The sequence below is a fragment of the Triturus cristatus genome, chromosome 4_1, assembly GCF_964204655.1.
Source record: "Triturus cristatus chromosome 4_1, aTriCri1.1, whole genome shotgun sequence".
Classification (NCBI taxonomy): domain Eukaryota; kingdom Metazoa; phylum Chordata; class Amphibia; order Caudata; family Salamandridae; genus Triturus; species Triturus cristatus.
In genome coordinates, this window is record NC_140585.1 from 885292570 (window position 1) to 885310526 (window position 17957).

A 17957-nucleotide genomic window follows, 5' to 3' on the forward strand; every position below is an offset into this window, starting at 1 on the left:
TTTGCCCCCTCACCCTCAAACTTCACATCGGCAAAAAGAGAACAACTCCGGCAAAGAGGCCCCCTGCAGGGCCTGTTGGGCATTGCAGTTCTGGCCCAACGAGGAGCTGCCCGATGATGAAGCGTAACATCCTTTGGGGTATGTGAGGGCCCTTGCTCCTAAAAGGAGTGATCCCCCCTCCACCCCCCCCCCCACTATCCTCCCAACCTCCTTGCACGTGGAAGATCATCCCTCCCAATTCATGTCTTAACTGCTCTTGCAGCAGAGATTTACACATTGCAGCAGGGCGCCTTCAAACGCATGCCAACAAGTCTTGCTCAGTACAGAGAGGGTCAGGCTGCTCGCGGCCCATGTGGCAGCACCTGGCAGCGCAGGCTCCCTCTTCTGAGAGGCACTGCTGGAGTCTTCGACATTTCAGTGCTGCTCTCTGCTCGCGAAGACTAGGTAAGTGGACTTTGCTCAATGGGTTGGGTTGGGTTGGGTTGGGTTGGGTTGGGTTGGGGGTGGGGGGGGGGGGGGGAAGAGGGGAGGAGGGATCTGCTTTTGAACACCTCAATGGAGCCAGGGAGGGTGCAATGCCACCCACAGCATTTCCGGCAGTCCTCAGGGGTGAGTTGGAGGCAGCTCCCTCTCAGTGCCAATCCAAACTGTGGATCATAGCCTTAGTCTTTCATCTGGGCGGCCACCCAAATCCTTTGGCAACGTTTGTACCGACAGCCTCTTTTGGCATATGAAGTTTCCACTGTACAGGGTTATCCGGGTGTAGGCTCTCCCAGCACAGGTGCTTAAACAGTCAAATATTGGCCCCTCCTTGAAACAGTAACTTTACCAGTGGTATCCTCTGGCAAACAGATCAATGCAGCAGGTTGGAACAGGCATAGCAAGACCTACACAGTGCTCAAAACACAGCAGCCCTCTCCTGCCATATGGGGTCGCGGAAAACAATCTTGCACAAGGAGGATGGGCTGATTGGTGCTCAGCTGAACCCACACAGGGAATCCTCACAGTAAGGCTTCACACTGGACCTTGCTCCCTCCAAGGCTCTACTCTATCTCACAGGTCATACTGGTCTTGGCATGAAAGGCAGGGAGTGATGACCCAGGGCCAGTGGCCTGGTTTCCCTGGGTGATGAACACCCCCTCACCCAGCAGGGAGACTAACAGGCCTTCCTGCTCACCCTCCCGCCTGGTCACAGGAAGAACTCTTGCAGCGCTTTTCCTTCACACTCATAGTCTAACAGGTTGGCAGATGAAAAATGTTTGGGGACTCAACCACCCCTTTTTACAGTCCTTTTCCAGACACCAAATAAGATTTAGAGTCTGGGTCTATGATGATGTATGGAGTTCTGCTCATATTGACGTGGGCACTTCTTTACATCTTCCTTTATGAAAGAGGTCTGCAATAGCAGGCATGACTCTGAAGCAAATTGTCCCACAACACAATTCGTGGGAGTGACCAGAGTTCACATCTGGAGGTCAGTCACAGTGATATGTGCATCAAAAGGTTAATCTCAGACCCCCAAACCTTCCCTTATCAGCCCAATCCCCCTTCCTGAAATGTGTCCTTTTATGGTGATCTATCACTGAATCAAAGAGCAATTTCTTGAGCTGTTCCCTCTGGTGTGTCCGCATCCAGCTCACAGGACTGCAGCAATACACAAATATATCTGGGGTAGGGGGTTATTTCTCTCCTCATGTCTTTATCAGACAGGCCTGGACTTCCCAAATGGAACCCAGGGTCCTCCATACAATATACTACTGCAGGAACACTCCGTGTACTTTCAGTTCAATGCTAATACCTCTATGAATTATACCCTCACATGTACACATGCATTCAGCCATCACTATAAGCCCACGCACTCTTCAGCACCAACGCTTTTCTATATTTAACTAGGGTGAGCTCTTTACAAGCGCACACACACACTGTGCACACTGCACAACACTTCACCCTTCATATTGTACTCCATGCAAGCACACACACTCAGCAAATGCTTTATCCACACATGGATTGCACAGCACTACATGTATTCATCTTGGCATACATACACCAAATAAATGTACTAGCCACACATGCACCGCACAGTACTGCCCCATCCTTGTACTAAGCCCGGACGGAGAATTCCGCTCCGTTCGTGGAGTTTTCCACACTCCGCAGAGCATACAGAGATCCGAAAGTACACGTAGCGGAGTTTTTTTACTAGTCTGTGTACCCCAACAAAGTTAGCGAGCGAGCAAAATCAACCTCTCAATGAGATTGCCCAATGCAGGCGGATTTCTCAATGCGGGTGGTCGCAACTGCTCGCGTTGAGAAACCTCTTCGCATTGAGAAAGTTGCCGCTCGAGTAGAAAATCTACTAAAGCAGCAGAAAAGACGCAGCATCCTCTTGCGCTGAGCATGATGCAGTTTGTCTTGTGCTGGAAAATCAACGCTAACACCTGGCACTGAAATCAATGCGAACAGGCGTGACCAAGCACACTCCACTGCTTGCGGAGCTCTGCGTAGCGTGGTAGAGTTTTTTGGTCACTTTGCGGAATTCTGCGTAGCGCAACTCACGCACAGGTTTTACAACTAAGGCAAATTCACCACTCCTGCACTGTGCAGCACTCTACAACTTAACTGATGTAGGCCATGGGTGAGTTAACCACACAGCACTGGAACTTTTAAAAGGTGAGGGAGCCTGTAGGCCTCACTCCAATGATGCATGGTAAAAACATCCTAGTCACTACCACTGATCACCACACAGTATACTGCCACCACCGCGCTCGTGCTGCTTAACTCCAGGTGAATGCGGTAGCCTTCTACCACTAGAAGGGTAGCGCTTTGGGCGCCCCTCCCAGTCAAACAAGACCAGAATCTGTTCAACAGGTCTAGGTCACGGCACACACGCATGATCAGTGTTCGCCTATGATAAAAAAATCAGTAGTAGGGATCCAGACAAGAGTACAGTTGGGCAATCAGTGAATGCATGGTAAAAGACAAGTGGCCCTGCAGAGGGCTTCTACATCCCAACATGAAGTTTCAAATGTCTGGTGGTCCTGAAAAAGCCATATAGCTGTAAAGAGAACCCAGTGACTGCAGTAGCGCACACAAATGAAACTGGAGGCCAGCATGTGTGTTTCTACCTGTGCTCATTCGTGGGACGAACAAGGACTTGATCGTTTACAACTGGATCTTTGTTATGCATGGAGCTTTTGTCATTTGACATTCAGCTTAAGAAAAATTGCTATTCTGTCTAACTGTACCGTCTGCTGATGGACACAGAAGAATCAATCGAGACCGGGGTGCAAGACACTTCTTGAAAGCCACAGAGTTCCATCATTCACTGGCTGAAGTGCCAGCACAGATTCAAAAGCCTGCTATATCACTACACAGAATCTACATGTATCTACTCAGGAAACAGATTCCCCCCCCCCCCCCCCCCACCTCTTCTCCCTTATCCAATCTCCAGTGGCGTGAGTGAAGACTCAGCATGTCAGGTATGAGGAAAGTGCATTTTTGCAGGATTGCCTCCAATTCTTGCTAGATTTAGCGCAGGTTTACTAACTATACCCTATTGCAAGGATATCCAGCACCGAATATTTGTGCTCTGACCCCTAAAACATGTATAACTGGCTAATCACGGATTGGCATAATTAATTTACCAACAAGTCCCTAGTATATGGTACTCTGGGTACCCAGGGCCTTGTAAGTTAAAATGTCAACAGTGGACTACAATACTTATTGTGCCACCACTAGAGTGACAATGCAAAGCATGTTTTCAGTGCAAATTTGACCTGTCACAATAAACCTTTGAGAGGCCTAAACCGGTCTTTTTAATACTTATAAGTCACCCCTAAAGTATGCACAACATGATCATAGGGCAAGGACATATCATTTAAAAAGTAGACTGTCATTAAGTCCCGACCTTGGAAAATCTCTTTAGTCGTTTTTCACTGTGGCAAGGTTAGTTGTTCCATAGAAAAGCACTGGATTACAGTATAACATTATACAGTATAACTTCAGTTTGGGAATAGCTAAAACCACGGTTGAACCCCTCAAATTAATAGTAATTTAAAATCCGAAGAGATGGTAAAGTTGGATCTAAAATTACTATTTTGAAAATGCCACTCTTAGAAAGTTGGCAGTTTCCTGCTTGCCAAAACCCTCCAGTAGTTATTGGAGTTAATCCATAACTGTCACCTGACCACCTGCTGGGATGTATGAACTGCTCTCAGGAAAGGGTAACAAAGGGGAGGAGGTGTACCCTCATCCTGGCAGGATGGCCTTGGTGAATGTGACCATCAACTATAAAAGCTTCAAAGTGGCAGCCACGTCATAGGCAGACAATTGCAGACCTAGGTGCGAGTTACGTCTAAGCAACAAGAGTTGGACTAATGCCAGTGGAGTGTAGGAGGGGGAAGGAGGGAGTAGGGGTGGGGAGGACCCTGTCCCAGAACTGCCCCCCCCCTCTCCTCCCCTGTAAAGAGTCCCCCATTTCCCTAGACACAGCTCAGGGGTGTGCCCAGAGCTCTGACTAAAGGAAGAATAATTCTAAAATCTTTATTTTGGCAGAGGGGAAAAACACTATGGGACTGTTTAGAGCCAAACCCCAGTAAGTGACGTACGGGTGGGTTGGGTTTCCCATGGGAATTTTCCTATTGATTAGGAAGTCTCATCCACCCCACAAGCTAGTGCCAGACATACAAGTGGCTCCCCTGGCTACCTTCTTGAGAACACTGGACCTGTGGAAAACAAACGTATTGCACCTGCTGAACTAAATGAAGAACTCAGAAGGACTGGGCCTGATGCTTTTTACCTGTTAAGAGAACAAGAGAACACCTAAGGGCAGGGCAGAAGAGTGGTCTCCAAAGGCCACAAACACAAAAGCTGCAGGAATCCGGCAACAAAGGATAGCCCAGCTGACCAGTTCCAACTGGATTTGCCCTGGACACTGCTGGTGGCTTTTAGAAAAGTGAATCCCAACTCAGGGTCATGGAGCCTTGGCGAGTGTTAGAGTGTACTTGCTCCTCCTCAAGAATCCGAAAGTGGACACTTCAAAACTTTCGGAACTTTTCACACAAAAAACACAGGCTATCATAGGGCCACTGCTGAACGGCAGCTATCATCGCAACATCATTAAGATTCAACTTGATGGTTTCCCAGCTGAAAGCAGTGCTAACTTTAGAAAAGCTTCTAAGGCCCAACATGGAGGATTTCAATGAGATCAATGCTGAGCAGCACCCTGCCATAGTCCAGCTCGCCATAGGAACCATCCGGCAGCCTGGCACCGCACCGATAAAAATTCCTCCAGAAAACAGACTCCAAAGTCCAAAGTTAAACTTTTCACCAGGTTGAACAAGTACAATCGGCCTTAACTTTTGATCTTGTCCCAGTCCAATGTGGTCAGGTACCAATAGTTGGCGCTTTGTGTTTTTTTGGCGCTAGACAGCTATAAAACTCCTAAAAAAACATCTCAACAGTTCCCCAGATCCAATTTATCGTTTTGATGTCCATTTGAGCAGTAAAATTTAGACAATTTTTGTAAATTGGAGTGCAACTTTTATTGTGTTTTCGACTTAACAGTTATGGTACCGATAAACTGTTTATTTATTCCTTTGAGGTAAGCCGGACTGCTCGGTGCCACAGCTACCCAGGACTGGGTTAAGGTTTAAATTACAGCAACCTAACTGGACAGAACAGCAATATTTTCTTGGGGAGGTCTCACAACCACCACCTAATAATCCACTTTCCCACATTAGGGCAGTGTGGGGAATAATCCATCTGCTACTACTTCTAGCACACTCTTGATTACAATTCAGATTGGGCGATAAACCTTTCCATAACTCCCATTTAAAGTTACTTTCAAAACTGTTGCAACATTTTATGCAAAAAAGAGACCATTTATTCTGGTCTCCGAACATATTTGTAATGCAATGGTTTCCAATTTGCACACTCGCATGCTATTAAATTTGTCCCGAGCGTGCCCGTGGAATCCCTCCGTCAGTTGTGTTTAAGGGGGGGAGCCAAGGATGTTCAGAAGCTATTCATCCCTTATTCTCCGGGTCGGGTGCTCAGGTCCACCACTCGAAGTCTCATCAAGATAAATCGGATCAGGAAAGCTAGATGGGGCGGTAGAGCCTTTTCTTTCCGTGCTGCTGGTCTCTGGAACAAGCTTCCCTGTTTATTGAAACTAACAGATAATCATCAAGCATTCAGAAACCTGTTAAAAACATGGCTCTTTGATGAGAACCGCCTCTGAGATGAGAACCGCCTCTGAGGATTGTGTCCTCCTTCTGTGCTTACCAGCGCCAAGACGCTTCGGCATTAGTGCGCTATATAAGTGTTTATCCTATCCTTTCCTATCCTATGGAAGCAAGCCAGTGACTCGATGTTTTCACTACAACTACATTTATGCAGTGAGGCTCCGGTCACAGCCGAGGGGACCTCTCAGGTCTTCAACAGATCGTATTGAAAGTGTATGAGTAATATTTGTTCACAAATGTTACTTTGTGAATGAGGTAAATATATAGATGCATATTCTTTATTGCATTAATTTTCTCTTCGGACTTTTTTTTACATAAATGTCCAATCAACTTCATAAAAACATTCAAAACCAAATTTGATGCTCAATGTATTTTGGTTGCACATTGCCCTTCATCAGGAGTTACATTAATAAAGTCACTTCACTTAATAGGTACTACATGCTAATGAATCCTACTGCAAGAAGGACACCCAAGTGCTGCATTTCCGATTCCTCCTTGCACTAGAATTCATTAGCCTGAAGTCCCCTTCATTCTATTACTTACCAGACATGGAGGCTAGTTCCCTTGGCATATATCCATCTGTGCCCATCTGATGCCATGTTCCAGTTGCAAAATGGTAACGCCAAAGCTCCCTAAAGAGAGGATAATCTTCATTTTCTGGACCTCCAGACTCATCATAATCTGGGTTATACCCTCCAAACACATACAAGTTGGCATTATCAGCTACACAGCGGTGCCCGCTTCTGGCTGGAGGAGATCTGCGGCCTAGAGTAAAGAAAAAACAAACTGATTAAAACATCACAACAAACCTTTGGGAGAACAGAAAGGAGACTCAAGTGCCCCTTTATCTAAAGGCAGAAAGCATAGTAATCTTGCCATTACAACATATGATTTAAGCGAATTGGAAAATTAAACAATATGGAGACAAGAAAGGAGGAAATGGACAGGTGAGTTCAAATACTCCTTTTGAAGATTGTTAGTCTGCCAGAAATAAGTAACATTTATGTTTCTACAATATAGGAACCAAACAGTTGTAAAATTCTAAAATCCATGTTCCAACATGTAATAATGTAGGTCTACATGCAGGTCTGATGAACCTGCTAAATAGATTTGAGAAACATACAAACATTGCAATAAGTGAATACTGTTACCCAAGCAGCTTCCCAATTGGAAAAACATAGGGCATCAGTGACCTAAATTTAACTAAGATAAAAACTGAGCCTCTGCGAAGGTCTTACACACAACACACCTTTGGTGGCGAGGTATGAATGGTTTCTTTTTTTTTTTGGTCAACAAAGGAGGGACGGGAACTGAGTTTATAAGGTCCTGCTCACTGGCTCCCAAAGGAGATCAATAACAGAGAGGTGAGCAGTTCCTGGGGAAAGGAACAGGGACAGGCAGGTCTTTCTTCGTAATGCCCTCACACACCCCAAGGGATGTCATGCTTCATCATTTGGGCATTTGCCCCTAGTCGGGCTGGCGCTGCAATGCCTGACGGGCTCCCGGAACCGGGAGCTGGGCTTGATGCATTTGATTGAAAATGAAAATAAAGATTAATGGAAGAAGAGATTACAAGACTCTCCACACTATAATTTTGTGTAAATTGCATGGATTTGAAAAAGAGAATTTATGATTTATAAATGTATTATATCCGATTATATGCTCCATTTCATTATTTGAGGTGTCACTAGATGACCTATTGTGCATTATATGCTATTTCATTGTAATTTACTGTCTTTTGTGCATATCTGTTGCCATTTAATTGACGCATAATTACTTGTACCGATTGGACTTATGCTAGTTTGTTATGCCGACAGAATTACGAAATGTTTCTATGCACCAACGCGGACCCTGTGATGTGTACGTTCAGCTTTTTGATATACAATAAAAAGACACAAGGAAGATTTAAAAAAAAAAAAAAAAAAAAAAAAAAAAAAAAAAAAAAAGACTGTAGAACAATATTTTTTGTATCTCACGGTTCAGTTGGAAGACCTTCCTGAGCAAGTAGATTTCAACATTTCACATATCAGGAGAGATTGTGCGGTTCCTGGAGCCACCTCCAGGTGGTCAGAGCTGCTAGAGGAAGATTTACCTAATGTGCATCGAGCGAGAACAGCAGGGCTAAAAATAAGATCACTCTTAAAATATATCATTTTACTTTAGTACATTAGAATATTACTACAGTAAAGGACATATATTAGAAATAATAGTTTCTAGGAAAAAATGTAGACAAGGCATGGGCGAGCTGGGCCTAGGGCCAGGCCTGTCTGCATTATAACCCCCGCATTAGGTCCACTCCAACCTGTACACGCATGTCATAACTTGCATAATTTTTTTAATAAAGTTACATCAGATGTGTGTATTTGTTTTTCTTGTGATAAATCTTAGTCGGGGTTTTTATTTAACATGTATAATATACTTTGCGTAATGCCTTCATAATTCACAATAGCCAGTCATAAATCCTTATGACAGGCCCATAAATCATTCTGCAGGCCATAAATAATTTCTGACAGGGTCATAGACCATATACATGACAGGTCATAAATCACCTTTGCCATATATCAATCCACTCCTGTCATTTGCTTATCATATTTATGACGCCTTTAGTTGAGGCAATAATACATGCCGATTTTGGGGTCATAAAGTTTCTTGTGGATTTTTCTCTGAACGCGTTGGAGGTAGAGACTCATCACTGTTCGGCCCAACTCACTACCTTGTCAGTCCATTTTGTGCCCTTCCGTCTGGCGAGTTTGGGCTGTGAGTGCCATGCTCTGCATACTCCCCCTGTTGGTATATTCACCCTGCTGTAAGGCATCCCCAGGTAAGTGGCCAGTGGCGGCTGGTGACATTTGAAAGTGGTGGCGTAAAATTGTCGTGGTGCACCGCGGCGAGCGAGCAAAACTTATTTGAAAAAAAGGAGTGCACAAATAGTGCATTTTCAAGGATTATTAAAGTTTGAGCTATTGGTGTTGCATTATTTAGCAATGCCAATAGCTCAAACTTCAATAACGAGTGACGTATTGCATTGCAAATGCTTGTTTAGCTTTACTTTTACAAACAAAACACTACAGGTCAGGTGCATTCCTGAGGTGGATGGGAGTTCCCATGTCCTGATGAAATTGCCACAAAATAATCAGCAATTAAACAGGTTAGCCGTTCAAGTTAAGATGGTCTAAACATAACACGTTTGTTATAACTGGGTGCGAACACCATCAAAAATGAAAGATAGATGCAATAGGTGTCTAACTCTTTTTTAACCTTGGGAGAGTACACTAGACCTCCTTTGTATAACGGGGCTTTAGTTGATATCACTTTGACACACTTTCTTTCTCACCTCACACATAGTTTGGAGTTCGGTTTTGTTCCTTTAGGTCAGGAAAGTGCCTATGATGACAAAGTGAGCTAACTGATGAGCACCTACCAGCAGCTCCATTGGTGGTGCTTACGTGAGGCCCTTCCTGATCGCTCACTTTTTTGTACACCCACATAGCTATTAAAGAATTGTGGGCTCCCGACACAATTTGGTTTGTTTGATTTTATAAATGTAATGACATATAGGGGTGGGTATAACTAATTAGTACTCACTGTCCCACCGAATAAGGATGGGTGAATTGACCTTATATGTGTTCGCATGTAACCAGGATTTTATGTTTGAGATTTGTGAGTGGAGGGCGTCCTGGCTCTCGTTCCCTCTTAGGCTCCCCTTTGTGAGAGGACTGATTATTGGTGCCTAGACTAGCGTTTTCCTGGCTGAGGCAGGAAGCCAAGTAAAAACTTTCAGGATACCCATGGTGGCAAAACATGTCCCTCTAGTCGCAGCTATTTCATGGTTAATCTTAAAGTAAAGAGAAAAAAAACACTAGTTTAAGCACATCATAAAGGGTTTGTGAATGGGTCATGCTATTTATTAATAAAAACAGTCATATTATAATCAGTTCTATAGTCCTGCTTAAAATGTCTAGGGCCACAGACTTCTCTATGTAGGTCATGATGTCTTGACCCAACCTCATACTACACCCAGTATTTACACCCATATACAGGTGCATTAGGTGACATGGGGAGGGAGTAGGAAAAGAGTCATTGGCAGGTTGGAGCAAACTGTTTTCTTACTGCCGATGGGTGAGAATATTCTTTACTGTTGGTAAGACGGTCTCTGCTGTGACTGTTGGTACTACCACACACTGTCTTGAACACTCAGATTTTTTTCTTTTCATGCACTGTGCATTGGGCTTTTTTTTTTCTTTTTTTTTTTTTTAATTGTTTTCCTGCCTCAAGTCCAATGCTTTCAGCATTTTAAGTTTAGATTTTATGCTGTGCATTTTGCCTTCAGCGTGTTAACTGAAAACAACTGAATATGATAAATTTAAGGCCAGTCAACTGATATGGGGTAATACACAAACTGGTCTCAGGGTGCTTGTTACCGGTCCAGGGAGGATCGCTCTTGGCAGTTCAGGCTGGACTATTCCCTTGAGGAGCAGGGCTGGGTCCCGACTGGGGTTGCATGGTGGGCAAGAAAAAAAAAAAAAAAAAAAAAAATGGATTAAACCCAGATCTGCTGACTGGGGGTGAATGTTTGCATTGTTCAGTATTCCGTCTATCATCTGTTCTTTCTGCATTTGTACCGCCATCAATGGGCAAATGGTGGGGTGGTGGGGCCTAGACGTGGGTTTCCCCTGCTCACTCTACCACTGAATACACGGGATCCAAGCTATATCTCACTGCCTGGCTCCAACGAGGCCAAAACCAGCCTGGAGTAGCTTGTATTCCCTTCTGGAGAGGGCCACACCTGGTAGCTTAGGACAGAAACTTCCCAAGAGGTTCAAGGTCAGTACTAATTTGCAGAAGGCGGGCCTTTGTCTGGAATGGCACAGCGGTGGAAAAGGATGCTACCTCGACTGCCAGCGGTTAGACTACTTGCAAGCATTCCTCTCATCACCTTTTCTGTTACTGATAAAGTCAGAAGGCGTAACACAGGTCAAGGGGCGTAACACAGGTCGCCGCAGCCCCCGCGGTGCGGGGGGGCCCCCCCGAGCTGCAGGGGGCCCCCTCAGTACTGCACTTGGGCATGACAGCTCCAGATTCAATCCGGAGTGGGGGCCCCTCAGTGGACCTTTAATTTTCGTTACGCCACTGCTACTCCTAAGAGCTACACTCTTCTTCCACCCTCCCTCTCTAGAGTCACAAACACCACTTGGCCCATTTCACTTTGGGCCCCTATTTCGACCAAGTTCTTTGTTCCTCCTGCCCAGTGTCCCTATAGTTTGCTGGAACATTTTCCACCAAATGCTGTAATGGCCCTTTCATACCAAGACCACCCCCTTCACTTCCTTCCTCTGAACCAACACTTCACCATCTTTCCAAAGGAGTCTTCCATCACCAGTCTTCCATCACCACTCTCCCATGCATATTTAACTAGCGTCCATAACCCTCTCTAGCACAACAATCCACCACCTGACACATCTCCTCCTCCAAACTCTACACTTCTGTCACACTACGCAGATCTCATACATCACACAAGACTACAATATATCACAGTACAACCTACAGTATTCCATACCATACACTTCAAACCCCCCACCCCCAAATAATCAACTATCAGTCAATAACAGTACAACAGCCACATCCAGAAGCCCAGGCATGCCATACAGACCAACTAGAATACAACTCTAGCCTTCTTATCGCAACATTTTACCAAAACAAAAGGTCACCACATTATGTAACACTGTTCCAGCTCTAAATACCCTCTAGCTACTTACCCACTCCATCCACATCACCACAAAACAATATATTTAACCACATCTTATACCAACACTCTACATACCTCATGACAAAGTAGCTACACACATCCAGCACATCCTCTAAAAAATCAATTAAGTCAGAGACATGAAACAGTTTTTGTTTTCTTTACGACAAATAAGCAACAGCATGGAGGGACCTGCTTAATTTAACTCTAAAGAAAGCTACTCTTAGTTTTAGGGTTGGAGATGGCCTCTCCTTCCGGCTGAACACTGTTTGCAGGGCTGAAAAGCTTGTGACAAAGATAGGGGCACAGGGATCAGGTCAAGAAAGGGACTGACAAGTTTTGCAACCACCATAGGATGTTCGATTTCATTCCATTAAGAAGCAATACAAACCAAAATTACTGCAGTTAAATGAGTAAAAATGCAATCCAATCGAATGGGAGAGGCCATAGAGAAGGAGGTGGAAGAGTACTTGGCACAAACCGCTTGCTAGTCCTTACCCGTTAATGACATTTTCTAAGGCCTACCCACTTCTAGCACTGGCCAATAAATAAACTTGTAAGATGGCACTAACTGATGACCGTGAGCGTAACTTACACGAAACCATCATAGTGACCTCATGCAAGACAAAAGGCAGTGACTCCCCAACAAACAAACAAGTACAAGTTCATTGTCACCCAGTGAAAAACGTCTGCAACCACCATTTGAACTGGATGTGTTTGAAGAGCATACTAGAAACTGAACGTGTTATGAAACTACTAGTTCATTAAAAAGGGGAAAAAGAAAAAAAAAAAAAAAAACTTAACCCTACAAAGAAAGAATAGAGATAATAAGGTGTCTAGCAATCGTCACCCACCTGCTCTCAAAAACCTGCTAGGGATCCTTAGGCTGGGACACGAGTGGCTGAAGAGCTGCCTAACCGGAAGCCATCCCACTTTCTTCTTATAGCCTGTTACCACAATTACCAGCAAGGAGTCAGACGTACTGTACACAACACATGGCATTAAGTACAGACAACAAATAACAAGAATTTGAAACGATGGATGCAAGTAGCTGGGTGGGTACAATGTACATAAACAAGATACTGAAAAAGATACCTAAAAAATGACATGTGGTATGCACAGCGCCCACTTCATTTTGCATGCAGAAACAAATGTAAATGGGGAAACAGAACTACGCTGTAGTAAATTCAGTGACTATTCTTAAATCTCCCTTATGCAACGTGCCACTACTTCTGGGCATAGAAGTGCAAAGCTACACGCACGAAGAAAAAGTTCAAATCTTTTAGGAGTCAGGCCGAGTAGATGTCCTTTGCTGTAGAAGAGGAAGTGTTCTAGTAAGGACTGGGACCACTTCACTGTCCTGCTGCGCTTCAAGGTGGACAACATTTACACCAATTTCTTATTCTATACATGAACACCTTAAATTGTACCAGGTTTGATGTTGTGCTGCTTTAGATGTACTTACTGTGCGAGAATGCAACCACTTGGCTTTAGGAGGGTCCTGGGGATGCAGTCATTGAGATTAAATGCATAGAAGTCATCACAAGCAGTTTACACTACGAACGCGGAGAATGCACAAAGCAATACTTCTAAATGGGTGGTTTCTTCAAGACATTCATCATATATACTGGCAGTTCTACATTTCTCAGATGAGAACATTTCTGTTACAGAATGGAATATTATGCATCTTGGCTGCTCCAGCTTTTGAGCTCTATTATTATATAGCAGAAGGCCAGTTTGTACATTAGTGGGTTCATGGTCCGACACACTTGCCGCACTTGTGGATGCAGGAAAATGCTGCCCTGCCTATGCCTCTGGGTGAGGCTATTAAAGACCCTCCCATTAACTTGCATCGATCCAGTCTGCTCGACGGTAAATGTGTGGGGTACTTGTTCCAGGATGATAGATTCGATATAAGGCCAATATTCAGCCAGTACGACAATATATTTTCTATATTACAAAATGAGTGGTGCTTTTTTCAATGCCATTGACAACTTAACAAATAAACCAGATTCCTTCACCTTAGTATCAGTTTTAAAGATTATTTTTAGACTATATGGCTTGGAGAGGTGGAACTCTAGGTGTGAGTAAAATCCAACAGAAAAGGCAGCCTGAAATGTGCAATATTTCTGAAGAGCAATGGTTATGCGGTTGCTCAGCTAGCAGAAATATTTCCCTCAACAGTAGAGACAGACTTCTACAGTTTGGATTTATACAAAGGTTTTACTACATGCCAAATAACCTCAACAGATATGGTCTCAGAAAAAATGCTACATACTGTAAGAACCTGGCTTGGCTGTGTACTGATTTGCAAACATTTTGGAGATATGTATTCATTGAGCTGGGAAAATATACTCCAGAATCGAGCCAGACTTCTTAAGGTGTTACTTGGGTACATGAAAGATACCTGCATCTGTCAGGAATCATACAGCACTGGCGCTTTTATTGCAATGAAGGCAAATAGCAATGAAGTGGTGATAGGATCACTTTCCAATCCATAAGCGACAAGGTACAAGACCTCATACGTTATAATAATGCAGCAGATAATCTGGACAGCATGAGCATGGTAAAATTAAGACCTAGAGATATATGGGCGCCAATGCAACTATACCCTACATGGTATGCTCTGGTTATTGCGGAGTTGGGAGGGGGAGAGGGGTGAGACAATAAGGATATTTGAATGAGCATTAGAATGCAGGCTGCTATTCTCCTTGGATGCAGTGTTTGGAAATTAGATTATCGCATTATCTCAGTCAGGCAACTATCTGGCAAGAGTGGCATTAAGGTATGGTTTAAATGCTGTAAATAGGTCATGTTATCATGCTTTGTCCATCACAAATTCAAATATATTAGGATTGCATGGTTGCCCCACTTTTGAATAAAACAGAGTTTGGGGTGAGGAAGATAATGGATTATTATGCTAGTGATATTGGAAGGGATAAGCAGACTAACTGCAGCAAGGTGCAAAAGCTCATCCCAACCACAGTGTGCCCTTCTGTACCAGGGCTACACCCTTAGCCATCAGATGCCTACCTCTCCACTTCATCCTTTTGCCTTATACAGAACTCACGTTGCTGGGGGTTCAATGAGTTGGAGTCATGGTATTGGAACTGAAGTAGTCTACCATGAAGGTCCCTCTAGCTTTTTCCCCAGAAAAAGCCATCAGCAATGTCAGAGGTTCAGTCACTTCTATGGAAACCTTCCCACAGGTTAACTTGCAGTTCAGCCACAGTGAGGTCCAAAGCCTCCTACACTACCCACCTTCTAACTCCTTATCTTTCTTAAATTATTCTGCAGATGAGATTTTAACAAATTAATTTTTCCAAAAATCCAACAAATTCAAGATATTAGAATAGACATTCCTAGTGCAAGTTGAAGATTATTTCTGCATGTTGGAAGCAAAAAACACCATAAATCCCTGAACTCAAGCCAAAAGGCTTAGCGCAAAACAAAATAGCGGTCTTCTAGGCTGAAGGCAAGCCATATGGAGAGGTACACTGAGATGCTCTAGATGAGTCAGTGGAGGAAAACAGGAGCCATGGAGTCCTTGACAGTGAGAAGTAGCCTTGGGGGGATAAGCTAGGGTGTTGTCCTAGCTCATCCTGTAACATTAACCGTAAGAGATCTTAAACAAGTCTGCAAGACCCTTGTCCTTAGAATAAACCTCAATGTGGGAAGTGATTCAGCCATGCACAAGGCTTAGGCAAGGAAAATGAATAAGTGTAGTCAGTAAATTTTTGTGTGCTGCGTCTCTCCATATGCCTACCAGTAGAACAGAGTCAAACCATTCACTACTGACTTCCAACAGCGACTCTACTTTGCTCAGTTTAGTCCTGTTCAAAGCAACATACATAAAATATATACAATTAGATAACATAATCTACATCTCACAAGGATTACATAATGGGGTGGTGGAGGGGGACTTCTACCCCACGCCCCTCTTAATGGGGATCAGAAAAACAAGTTACTTACCTTTGCCAATGCTCCTTCCACTGAGACTATCTAGCTACAGGTTGCTCCTTTCTAGTATATCTTCCAGGCATGACTGGATCTGGAGAAGTTTTCCAGCAATGCAACAGGGTGCTGGGTGGTTATGTTGTGAGGCTCCATGCAAACTATCCAGTCCCAGAAGTGACTGAACAGATAGGCATGTAAGCACCACCCCTGCTCTAGGACATCAGTTTACTGGCCTAAACGAGTCCCTTTTCCTATTCCAGCCAGACTGAGTCTCCAAAGTAGTGCTCTTGTGGAAACTCCAACACACAAAACTGTTAACACTGGTGGTTGACAACAAGGGCACTCCCCACGTATATACTACAACCTGCGCCACCTCAAAATGCAGACATCATTTGTGATCTGCTTGGTAAAGTCTATTCCGTTTAACCAATACAGCTTTTTGGGACCCTGCCAGGTGGTTGGCCACCAGAGAGATGTTTAGCTGCGACAGGCAACTCCAGAAGCATGAAGCTAATTGATACAGGCCTGAGGGTCTCTTTGAGCCCTCCTTGCTACAGCACCACATTGATGTTGTTCATGAAAGCCCACACTAGTCAACCATGGATGGATGGCCGGAAAGCCTTCCAGTTCAAACAAATGGCCAAAAGCTCTAGAGCGTTGATGCAGAGATGGCTCCCCGCTAGAGACTAGAGGTCTCCGATCTCCACTTCACCCAGACGACCCACCAAACCCAGCAGTGATGCTTCCGTTACCAATGTCCGCTCTGGGGGGTGAAGGGAGAGCTGCTTGCCGTAGGGGGAACTGTGCTTGATCAGCCACCATTGCAGATCTTGACCAGTCTCTTCATGCTGGGCCCACTTGGATTTCAGGTTCCATTGCAGAGCCCACATGTGGCACCTAGCATGGGAGAAGAGAAGGATGCACAAGACTAAGATGTCAAGAAGTCTCAGAACCACCCTCACCAGGATAGAACCCAAAATATTGGTATCACAGTACAAATGTCTTAGATTAGCTAGAAGATTCTATGAGGGAAGCAGGTGGGATTTTGGCTCACTTATGGTGAAACCCAAGAACATAATGGAGCTCCCCCCCCCCCCCACCAACAGTCCAGAGATTGTCAACGACTGACTAGCATGATTTCAGCAGCCAGTCAAATTACAGGAACTCCCAACCTCCGAAGATGGGCAGCAACCACCATCATCACGTTCGCGAACACCCAAGGAGCAGAGAGGAGTAGGAGCTGGGCAAAGTGAAAAGTGTTCCAGGCCCACCTTGAACCACAGGCAAGATATGTGAGACTGCAGGACACGTATATGAAAATTCAGGTTCTGCAAGTCCAAGGACAGCATCCAGTTTACTCTGCCCCCGAGCAGATAAGATTCAAGCCAATGTGAGTATTTGGAATTGGTCCTTTGTAAAGATGGAGGACCAGCTGGTAAGTGGTTTTAAGGAATTTATTTAGCTGCAGCACAGTACGACTGAACAGCACAGCCTGTAGAAGATAACTGCCACAAACAGAAAATGGAACAACAGAGAGTAGACACGCTCTATACATTCCATGTACAACATATGAAAGCAGCACACTGATTAAATTGTAATGTAACCCATCTCACCCCATAACACAAAAGGAAACAAAAAACAAAAAAATAACAGAAAAAAAAAAAATTAAATACTGTACCTCTTTGGCACAGAAGTGGTTCTATTGTTAATTTTAACCCTTGAAGCAACAGACAACCCTTCATCAGGAACAGGACGATTTCCCAAAGAAGTTTTAAAAACAGTGAACATAGTCTTCACAAGCCCTGCATTTGACAACTCATCTTACATTCCAGACCTTACCATTCTGAGTAACCACACTGTTTTTACACACCTTCACAACTTTAACAGAACCACCAAATCTAAAACGACCATTGGCTTAAAAATCAGGAACTGTAACTTTCCATTTCTCATCAAAAGCTTCCTTCATTTCATCTTGCTTCCTCCTTACCCTACCAGCAATGACATCCAAATTAATA

At 44.2% G+C, this 17957-nt stretch overlaps 1 protein-coding gene across 2 annotated transcripts in view; it reads right to left on the minus strand.

Moving 5' to 3' along the window:
* KLHDC10 (kelch domain containing 10) overlaps nucleotides 1-17957 on the minus strand; it is a 225336-nt gene that overhangs the window by 138933 nt on the left and 68446 nt on the right. Inside the window, exons 2-3 of one of the 2 annotated variants that reach the window (XM_085653626.1) lie at nucleotides 12840-12932; nucleotides 6786-7007 (exon numbers count right to left, since the gene is read on the minus strand). In XM_085653626.1, the coding sequence (XP_085509752.1) occupies nucleotides 6786-7007; nucleotides 12840-12932 (315 nt within the window). The remainder of the gene's footprint in view (nucleotides 1-6785; nucleotides 7008-12839; nucleotides 12933-17957) is intronic. The other variant, XM_085653627.1, reaches the window with a different exon arrangement.